Genomic DNA, 11462 nt, shown 5'->3' with positions numbered 1-11462 from the left:
CGAGAAAAAAGCACAAAAATGTTATATTTTTTGGATTCGAAACCAAAATTGTGTCTGGATATTGTTTGATTTGATTGAAGTTTTCAATTTTATCAGATACTTCAGAGTACTTGAAATGTCTGCTGGTTTTCAAAACAAATTTTAAGTTAAAAATGCGCTTCTGGGCATTTTCTAGTCCAAAACCACATTTTGTCTCGATCTTGTTTGATTAAATCCTTTGATCTGCACTTTGAAAAAGTTTCTATTTCGTCAGAGAACCGAAATATTACTTGAACTATTTGCAAGTTTTCAGAGCAAAATTCAAGTAAAATCGCGCTTTTTTTTTGGAGATTCCGCAGCTCCAAAACCACCATTTGGGCTGCATCCCGTACTACCCTGTTTTCAAAAAAATACTTTCAAGGGTCCAAAACTTGATAAAGCAGTCAATGACGCACTTGCAATAAATAACATTTTATGAGCCATTTTTCTTGGCAGAAGCACACCGTTATTGTCGTGTGCGTCTTCTGTCCGAAACAATGGCAACATTTCAAGCATTTTCGGGCCATCAGTGGAGCACAAAATATTTAAATTACTAACTTTTGCTTGTGCAGAAGACTGTATGTTCTCTGGCTGAAACTTCGCATAAGGAAAATGAACAAAAAAAATACAACCGGAACTCATTCAGCTGAAACCGATGATACAATCACAGAACGTTTTAGTACCACAATCACGCCCACACCGTTCTTGTAGTACCATCCTAATTAGCATACGTGCTGCGCGAATGATAATCTTACCCGGCAAATTAATCTTCTGTGAGTGTGTGAGTGGGATTTGAATGAGCCGAAATAGCCGACAAAGTGAAGAGAGCAGAATATTGCATGGACACCCTGTATACAGTGCCGGAGGGCGGTTTTTGGGGGGGTTGAAAGCCAGTTGCCATGCCAACCCCCTTCACAGTGGTTGCAACTGTACGTAAACACACGTGGCCCCTCCTGCAGGCCTTCGATATGTGCAACTTTATCGGCGTAATTAACTGCTGAAGCGATTTTTACTAAATCAACTTTAGCTGTCGGTTTTTAATTCAATCCAGATTTTTTCGAGTGGAGAAACCCCTTGAGTTGACCAGGCATTAGAAAATGGAAATTATCACCCGAACCACTCATATGGCCAGATTTAGACCCAATCGATTATTTGCGCGGTAAATTAACTCGACACATGCAGATTGGAGCCGGTTTCCACGTCATCTTAATTAGAAGAAATCGCCAATGTTGATTGATGAGCATTCAAGGCAGGGAAGAGTTTATTCTACTGGGTGTTGCCGGATGGGAGCCAATGTTTGCTCTTCTCTAGCCAATTAATTAGCAGCGAAATGTCGCGCGAAAAAGCTTAGTTTTCTAGGAAAAACTGGAAGAAATTAGGGCCATTGATTGATTGATGCGCATTTGAAAAAAATCCAGCACAGATTCCAATGAAAGTTTGATTAGTAGGCGCTAATTGGCTCTAAATGGGTACCAATAGCGCCATAATTGACCCTGGTTGTTTATCAACAAAGTACACAAGTTTCACGTGTGGAAAATTAAATGGCCGATAAAACCTTCAGTAAACTTGTCCGGTAACAAATTACCGCATTTGCCATCAATTAATATAGTCGCGATTGGCCGCAAAACGGTAATGGTGTAAATAGAAGACGTGCACAGTGAAGCGCATTTTTACAACTCGTTTCTCGCCTTTCACTAAACACAATCCTTTATATTAGTGGAATTATTGAAAATGCTCATTTTCCCCTGTTGCCGGCAATTGTTCAGCTGGAAAAGGCGCTATTGCCAAATGCTGCACTGTCCCGATTTTTTCACCAACTGTAACCGTACAGTACGATGGAATGCTGTTTTTTCCATTATTATTCTTCAACTGGTACAGTTAGTTGGTGGGCAATTGCCGATTATTCACGGTAACCGTAACGCGTCTAAATTTACGGCCGGTAAGAACCTGGTCACTTAACAGGTTTTCTATCGGTTCAGACCGGCCAATCTCCATTTCAAATATCCAACAATCTCGGCCGGGTTTTTAAAGCAAATGTTGCTTTTATCGAAAGTAATCGCAGGTGTGATCTATCGACTACTCCTAAGGCGTTGTTGCAAAACATCATTTTTCGGAACGCCCCTGTAAAGCAAAGTTCTAAGCGGGAGTATTTTCAGTTGAAGTCTCCTTTTAGAAGCTCGCAAAAGTCGCTGAAAAGCAAAAGTCGCGCAAAAGTCCGCAAAGAACTTGAAATGTTTCAAGTACGCTCTTGATTGCTTGGAAATATCACTGAGTTCTACAGCAGAAACTTTCAAAAATGTCCTCTAATCCAGGTAGACTGTTCTTTGGCTAACAAGTCTTTTATGGGGTTTTCGACAAGATTTCCTTCATTGAAATTTACAATTTTTCCATTAAAGAACAGGACACATCCTCTTGTTTTACGTTTCAACATTTCCAGTGCTCTTTGATTAAATTGAATCCTTTTTATTGCGCAGACCAGACGCTTCGATCAAGCAAGATTTGGTTTTGGACGAGGAACATATCCAAAAAGCGTCTTCGAAAACGAGCAAACATTTCAAGTAGTCGGTGAAATGTCTGATGAAATCAAAAGTTTCAAGCGTGCATATCAGAGGCTTCTATCAAACAAGATCCAGTCAAAGTTCTGGTTTTGGACCAGACAAATGTCCTAATTTTGCGCTTTTTACTCAAGAAATTTGCTCTGAAAACTCGCAAGCTTTTCAAGTACCCTTCGGATTCTCGGATAAAATTGAAACTTTTACAATCTTGGCTTTTTGACAGCCTTGTAAAAAATAGAAACTGATGCAAAACACCGACTTGAGGAACATCAGGATTTTTCCTTAATAAACCGGGGATTTACTCGTCCTGCAATCGTTTGGGTCAATAATCCAACAGCAAACAAGAAGGTTCACTTGCCGGCAGAATTCGAACCAAAACCCCGTCTGGTTCAGCGAATTGTAACGGATATTGCGCTAGTTTATCCGTTGCCTCAACCATATTTCGTGGCATATTGCGGCAAATGATGTGAGCCTTGCATGGGCAATTTTAAAGGTCGTAAAAGCGACAGTGAAGCCCGAAATTAAAGGTCATGTTTACGGCGTTTGCAGGTGCTGCAGAGTTCAACCACTCGGCTAATAATGAGGGAAAACTGAAGAATCCGCAGGTTCAGTTTTAATTATCCGCCTCGTTGCAAATGGAGATAATCAATACGGGAAACTGGAACGTACTCACGGGCAATTTGCAGTTGCATCATTGCAATCATGCATTCAACCTTGGCGAAAAACATTTGCACGTATCGTTGCAGAGAAATTGGAACGGATATATATTAAGTATGCGGTGATCTTGGGCTTGCAGGAATTCCTTATTAGCGTAATCGTTTTCCTCTTTTAATATCTGGCGCCTGTATATCGGCGATCTGCCAGAGCTTTAAATGCAAAGAAACCCCGGTGCCAGTTCCCCCAAAAAACGAAATTTACCTGCCAAGCATTGAATCGAATCAAGCCCAGCTGGGAAAATGATAAATGTCCCTAACCCGTGTGAATCCACCAGTTGATATGAACCCACCGGCCAAATGTCCTCCAAAAGTTCCAAGCTTTCATCCTCTGGATTTTTACGTTGTTTGCCAACAGTTGCAACTAATGCACAAAACACATGGAATGCAACCTCCAGATGTGGTTAATTGGCTGTAAAGAGATGACCTGTTCTGATAAGTGCTTGAAGGGCACCAGGCTCAATTAGAATTTAATTCGATTAAGCCGAGACATCGCCCACTGGGCCCCTTTACATTCAAGAAGCATATGAGAGCTGAGATGGCTCGCACTTGGCCATGTAGAAAGACGCTACTTTTTTTCTGGCCACCTCCAGCAATTGATCATTTCGTGGCCAATCGGCTGGAACCAGCTGGAACCGTTAGTTGCGTGTGAATGGTTCCAATATACAGTCGCAAATGTCAAAAGAACACCTTTGGTCTAGGGAACAATTGCTGGACCTACTGGCATACTTTGGTCTGTAGTGGACTCATTTTTCCTCATTCATGCGAAAATGTGGCCAGCGTAGGACAGTCCGAAAAAAAGGATTTGTGAGGTGTAATAGAAGAACTAGCTTCTGCCCGAAAACCACAATTCCGATGCCAACAATGGACTTGGTTGAAGCACAGACAATAAAATAAACCAAAACTGACCGGAACGGAACGGGACAGGACGTGTTTGTGCTCCGCCCACATGGATTTTTCGTGGTTCGTGGATTATTTACGATGATCCATCGGCCCGCTATTCATTTACCGTTATTTCTAATTTTATGAGCGGCTGAGATAATAATCATGGGCATTTTCGAAGAGCGCGCTAGCCGACATGGGGTCACTTGTTATCAATCAAACCACTTAAATAATAATATAATCGAGCTCGGGGTTTGCTTTCAATCACGTATTGCATCATCAAGCAACATTTACGGGTACATGTGCAGCTGAATGCAACGTGTTGAAGAAATCTGGTGTATGTCATATTATTATAATATTAAACCCAACTCGTTTTTTTTCTTAAAACGCTATAAAATAATGTTTCTGTTAATAACTGTGCTTACTCACACACATACAGGGGAACTTAACCAACCAAACCAGCTATTTGTGGTTAATTCTCAAAGTGTGCTCTTCAAAGCTTCAAACGTAAAACGCAACTAGTCCGGTCAAATCAGTGTTTCACCTCGGAATCCAAGATAGCAAGCTGTAAACTCGTATAAATCTTTATCTGAACATCGTAAAACTTGGCTCAAACAAACAACGTCTACTTATGATCGTGTGGACGCGACTGTAGACGACTAAGTTCAAAAGTCAAAAAAACGTCTTCTTGCGCATTTTTTGCAAATATTGAGTTTCCTGCAAGTTTTACGGTATTTGAATTCATTATGAATATTGTAGCGAATTAAATTATCTACAGCTTTTGTTTCAAATTTTTTTTATACCTACGTTAAACCGTTTTAGAGATTGGGGGCCGAGAGCGCGCAGTGTATAACTTTTACAGGGTTATTGATTTTGAACTTTGGCCACCCTCTTGGCCCGAAAATAAGTTGCTCCTGTTTTTCCCCGAAACCCATTGAGATTTTCTCAAAACCGAAACCGACCAGAGAGCAAAAGTTAAAAACAATTTTGTAAAATTCGCCTCCCATCGCTCTGAATGTTTTAAGGAGAGCGCGCTTTTTCTCTAAAACAACATTTGTTAGACCCGCGCTTAAAGAGCAGCAAAAAATCAACATTCAGTGCAATTTCAATGAAACTTGCTCACTTCCAGAATGCAAACGTTCACTACCGCAAGGAAAATCTTCAAGTGCGCRAGTTTCACTTAAAAATACTGACGATCTGGAGGTCTTTTACGCGAAAAATGTCAAGATAAATTTATAGCTTTCACAGCCCATCTAACAGTACACAASACCTTAACGCCCAGTATATCAACTAAAACSCCAAGCTTYTTATTTTAATTGATTGGTGTCMAACTGTTTGCCCCTATGAAGCGACAAGARAWACAATSYWRAAAAACAATCCAAAMMAAMAACCAAAAWTCAAAACCAAAAMTGGTCAACAAAACCAAAAATTGACTTAAATAGCCAAATTGCCGAGCCACTTATCGGGAGAATGTTAGAATTTACCGCGCAATACCCTTTTGATCCCAAAAACTGCTCAAATTCCCGCACATAAATTTTCAAAAACGCTGAAGAAAATGAAGGTACCACCATTCAAATGTCGTTTTAAGATAACGAAAATTTCCATTAAATAGCCAAACTATACGGCGATTTATCCGCGCAATGTTAGAATTTAACACTTTTTAGCTCAAAACCTGCTCAGTTTGTCACCGATTTAAAATGCTAAAATAAATTGAAGAAAAAGAGAGTTTTCACCATTCAAATCAGGTTTTAATATTCCGAAAATCCCCTTACAACAGTTTTATCCGAACAATGATCTTGTTTAACTGAAAATTGCCCAATTTTCCACCCATTTTAATTTTCAAAAGAACTGAAGAATAGGAAGGTTTGCAGCTTTCAAATGAGGTTTTAAGATTCCCAAAATTTCCTTAAATAGCYAAACYAGASGGCAATTTATCCGGAAAACGTTAGAAYTTAGCACCCAACACAGGTTTTTATCTCAAAACCTGCMCAATTTTTCGTCMAATTTAAATTTTCAAACAASTTGAAGAAAAGGAAAGTTTTCACATTTCAAATGATATTTCAAGTTAAAGGAAATTCGTCTGAACAGCCAAACTACAGGGCAATAAAATAAAGCTTTTTATTTTAATTGATTGGTGTCCAACTGCTTGCCCCTATGAAGCGACAAGAGATTGAAAAACGTGCGAGATAGACAAGGATGAATCGACTGTGGGCTAGCGCGTCAATCTGAATTCAACAATTCCGATTTCCTTTTGCAGACCAGCAATGTTAAAGCTGCTGCTGCTGTTGGGCGCCATTGCGCTGGCCACCAGCGATCCAGTCCACATAATTTCCTACAACTTGGAGCAAACGGTCACCTCCTCCACGTTGCAATGGGTGTCCACCGACGGCCGGGACTCCTCCATACTCAAGTACGCGGTGATCGCGGCTTACCAAACCGTCGACGGTAAGTCACTCAAACTCAATTAGCCCAACCTGAACCCATCCAGCGTATTTAATTCCAGGTTCGAACGAGCCCGCCCTTACCGGAGAGGAGAACGACATCGCTAAACAACAGGAACCCGTCTACATTTGCCGCGCCCGAGTAACTGGAGTTTGGGTAACTGGGCAGTTGCGCTCCCGCAACCAAGTGTGCACCACTTCGCTCTACAAGAAAGTGGAGGATTATCGCCATTTCGAGGTGCTGATCAACATTGATCACAGCGCCAGGCTGAGCTGGGTGGGCAAGAGCAAGTACACGAATATCCCGCAAGGCGCCGTGACCAGCGGCGAGAACCTACTCAAGACATTTGTGGCGAGAAAACCCGTAGAAGGGGGCGCTTTGAGCCACTACGTGGGCACATTCAACCCGTCTGAGAACCTCGGGATGTACCATCTGGTGGACGAGAACAACAACGAAATCACCTTCGAAGAGGGCGAGATCCTGGTGGAAACTGAGCCGATTGCCTACGAGTTTCGGCAGATCAAGCTCAAGCGCACTGGCAGGCGCTTTCCGAAGAAGAGGCTGACATTGGCGCAGACTATTCTGAAGAACGACGAATCGGGCATTCAGCGAGTGGAAAGCGTGATGACCTACAACTACACCTACTTCCTTAGCTGGGGGAAAGGGCATGGAATGCTCACTGGGCTGCCCTTCACAGTGGTGCTCCCCAATGGAAAACGACTCAATGGAACATGGGCGCTGCCCACGCCGGAGGACAAAGTGGAAACGCTTCCCGTGGAGAAATACCTGGATGAAGGCACAGCAGTCAACATCAGCCTAGTGGGGAACTACACGGAGACCGAAGTCCCCTACACCGCAACAGTTGTAGCGATCTACAAGGACGGCGAGCGGTTGGACTTTACCATCGAGGACATCCAAAGGGAGAACAAAATGGTGGACGTCGCGTTCGACTTCAGCCCAGTCTATTTCCTCCATAACAACAGCTACGTACCAACTACAACCACCACTACCACCACCACGACCACCACCACAACCACCACCAGCAAATCGACCACCACGCAAGAAGCCACGCCCATGGCGGCCCCTGAGGTGGTGCTGCGACGGAAGCAGGAAGAGCTGCATGCGGCCAACCCCAAAGAACAAGAGAACGAGGTAAGAATCGCGTCCTCATTGGCCAAGAAGCCGGACGCTGCAGCGTCCAGCGCCACCACTTTACCCCCACTATTAGCCACGACACTGGCCTGCATTCCCATAGTGCTCAGGCTCACATAAGTTTCGCAGTTTTCCCAGAAACCGGGCAGCTTGTTTTAGACTTTTAGTTGGCAGTTTTTCATACAGAGTGATTGTTGCGTGCAGATCACGCCTCCCTTCAGTTAAAGTGGGCGGGGCTTCGAACGCGGGTCCTCCCATTGGGATAATTTACTTTTTAGATTATACTTTAAGTTACATACAAGGGGCGTAATTGGGAAAAATATATAGGGTGGCCCAGGACAGACACCTAAGTTTCCCGTTCAATAATTCACCTTAAAATCTGCAATGAAATACTCCTGAATTTCCACAGGAAACACCGTAATGTACTGCATTCAAAGTGGGAAATCCGGAAACTGGAGCTAGCATACCTCAAATATGGGTTTGCACCAGTGGCCACCCATATTTGGCGTGTAGTATCTCCAGTTTTCCGCTTTCCCATTCGGAAGGAATCACCCTGTATATGAAGAAGCGTATTGAATCGCTCTGTATAACTGGTCTGTTTAGTTTAGTGCGTTGTAAATAGACTGTGTAAATAGGGGGCGACTGTTGTGCCGGCATTTGGACTTTTTGCTGTTTATTAATATTATGATTAATTACTACTACTGTCTTCGTCCTTAGTCTGTAGGCTTATCTAGACCGTTCCCGGGAACTTAAGAGGTGCTTTTGATTTACCACATTGTTTGTTGTTATTTAATTTTATTTGTTTCATTATAGTTAGGTTGTATTGTATGTTAGAAGGTGGATTGGACGCCTTTGATGCGCTGTAGTTGAAAAAACAAAACAATGAAGAAATCTATATTTTGCATATAGTGGCGGCGCGGTATAATATATATTTTTGCTAAAAACCGAGGAATTTTGTGTTCAGTATTCGGATGTGTAGCGCGTGTATAAATATCGTCGTGTCCAGCTAATCAAACGAGGTGTGATCAAAACGTTGTATATCTACTAACCTATATTATTGTAACCATTCCAATTAAGTTCAAAGTACAAAAGTTTTGAAAAGCCTCCCTTCTATAAGCTATCCTACGTATATAATATGTGATACATGAGCATATGTAATATGATTTTCCGTATTTGATGCGAACAAGTTCGCTGTCCAGCCAAGCCTAGATCGGATACTTTCGGGAGGTACTGGCGCTTTAGTTAGTTGGGTACCAATCGCGGCGAATCGGGTTTAAGTACCTCAAAGGGACTGACATGTATAGATTTTACAGACTTTTAATGTACATTTCATGTATTATGTAGATATATCAATAAAACACATCAATTATGTTGGCCTCTTTCATTCAACCTGCCGATCTAGTGAACCAAAAGGGTCCGAATCACTCAGACCTAAATCGGGAAAACCGGACGGATTGGTAGCTGGCAACTTGGTTCAAATTCGCCATATCAGCACGCAAGAGCCGGGCGCTAATGATGATTGAAATGACCATCTTGTCACATGTGGGATAATGAAGTCGCACTCAACAATAATTGATTGTGCTTATGTTAACACTAATGCGGATCTTGCTACTGAAACGTGGGCATATTTTACATTTCAATTCATCGCAACGACAAGTTTACGGTCAATTTCAACGAAACGACTAGAAACTTTGTTCCGTTCTTGCCCAACTTATACGAGGATCGATAGCTGAATGTTTGCATTATAGAACCTTTCTGGATGTGGAAAACTGGACTAGGGGCGAAGATTCTTAAGTTTACAAATCGGGTTTGAAGATGGGGGGATTTTTCGCTTTTTAGGCGGTTATTGGCTCAAAAGACCGCAATTTATCGCCAAGTTTTACCGTTCAGCAAGAGAGGGGCAATTTTTTCCAAGAAATCCATGAAAGAGAAACTTCTGATTTTTCAAATGCGTTTTTCAGATGCCAAAATTCCCAAAAGTAACGAAATTACAGACGATTTGTCCAGAAAGTGAATAAATTTAAACCTCAAAACCAACTCAATTTAACAGCGATTTTTAATTTCGAAAATAAATGAAGAATGAGACGGTTTTCATCTTTCAAATAAGTATTTAAGGTAACAAAAAATTTCCTAAATAGCAAAACTTAAGCGCGATTTGAGAAGTAAATGTTAGAGTTGAACGCCCAAGACACTTTTTAACTCAAAACCAACTCAATTCTGCAGCGAGGAGAAAAATTCCAAAGCACTGAAGAATAGGGAGATTTTTAAGATTCCGAAAATTGACTTAAATAGCCAAATTGCAGAGCCATTTATCGGGAGAATGTTAGAATTTACCGCGCAAAACCCTTTTGATCCCAAAAACTGCTCAAATTCACGCACATAAATTTAAAAAAACCCTGAAGAAAATGATGGTACCACCATTCAAATGTCGTTTTAAGATAACGAAAATTTCCTTAAATAGCAAAATTATACGGCGATTTAGAATTTAACACTTTTTAGCTCAAAACCTGCTCAGTTTGTTACCGATTTAACACGCTAAAATAAATTGAAGAAAAAGAAGGTTTTCACCATTCAAATGAGGTTTTAAGATTCCGAAAATCCCCTTAAACGGTTTTATCCGAACAATGTTGTTTAACTGAAAATTGCCCAATTTTCCACCCATTTTAATTTTTAAAAGAACTGAAGAATAGGAAGGTTTGCAGCTTTCAAATGAGGTTTTAAGATTCCCAAAATTTAATAGCTAAACTACAAGGCGATTTATCCGGACAATGTTAGAATTTAGCACCCAACACAGGTTTTTAACTCAAAACCTGCTCAATTTTTTGTCAAATTTAAATTTTCAAACAAGTTGAAGAAAAGGAAAGTTTTCACATTTCAAATGATATTTCAAGTTAAAGGAAATTCGTCGAAACAGCCAAACTACAGGGCAATAAATCCACAAAAGTTAATGGCTAAAAACCCAAATAATTTTTTTCACCTTCCACACGAACTTTTCTAATAGCCAAAAATTCGGTCAGGTAACAAACAAAGCTACAGAAGTGACACTTCTTTAGCCTTTAACAGCAAAACAAACGGCGTTTTTCGTCGATCTGAAAGTGATATTGCACTTTGCATGCAATTTAAAAGCCATCGTTGGCTCAAAACAGACTCAATTTTTGCAACGACTTAAACATTCAAGAACGGTAGACACCGGAGGGTTTTATCATTCAAATGCACTGTTAAGAGGCCGGAAAATCGCAATCAAATGCTCACGGAACGTCGAGAGACGCGAAAAATTGCTCGAGAGGAAGGTTCTGATAAGACAAATATCCTGTTAGTGGATTAGATCGTTATTTACTCTCAGCGCCGTCTTCCCGATGAAACAAATTTCCTTCGCCTGGATAAAACGCAGCAGATTTTTCATCTGGCCCATCGAGGAAATTGCATCGGGAAAATTAGACGCGATTAAAGCCAGCCCCCCACTGCATTTGCAGACATTTTGTGGGACTTACCCTTATGTTCGGCACGAAAGAGGAAAGAAACCATTGCTTACCTGAAACAAAAAAAAATCGATATCAGACAACAGAGTCACCCTAGCGCCGGTTTAAGGGCACATTTGATGCGGCCTGATGTGTGTCAATAAAGAGGGCTGTGAAGGTTTTTCTTCTGGCGGCGGGGGTTGGAAAAAAGCGCCCCCGAAAGTTATGATAATGACCAGTCC

At 41.3% G+C, this 11462-nt stretch overlaps 1 protein-coding gene across 1 annotated transcript; it reads left to right on the top strand.

Annotated features, from left to right (window-relative positions):
* The first annotated feature begins 6396 nt into the window (after positions 1 to 6396).
* LOC125502350 (protein unzipped-like) lies at positions 6397 to 9133 on the top strand. The gene is made up of 2 exons (XM_048667142.1): positions 6397 to 6613; positions 6672 to 9133. Exons 1-2 carry the CDS (start codon positions 6433 to 6435, stop codon positions 7880 to 7882), a joined length of 1392 nt encoding a protein of 463 aa, XP_048523099.1. The 5' UTR covers positions 6397 to 6432; the 3' UTR covers positions 7883 to 9133.
* The last annotated feature ends 2329 nt before the right edge of the window (positions 9134 to 11462 follow it).

The sequence above is a fragment of the Dendroctonus ponderosae genome, unplaced genomic scaffold (genome assembly GCF_020466585.1).
Source record: "Dendroctonus ponderosae isolate FM_Combo_2020 unplaced genomic scaffold, Dpon_F_20191213v2 Dpon_F_20191213_581, whole genome shotgun sequence".
NCBI lineage: Eukaryota > Metazoa > Arthropoda > Insecta > Coleoptera > Curculionidae > Dendroctonus > Dendroctonus ponderosae.
This window is presented reverse-complemented; position numbering and strand designations above follow the sequence as displayed.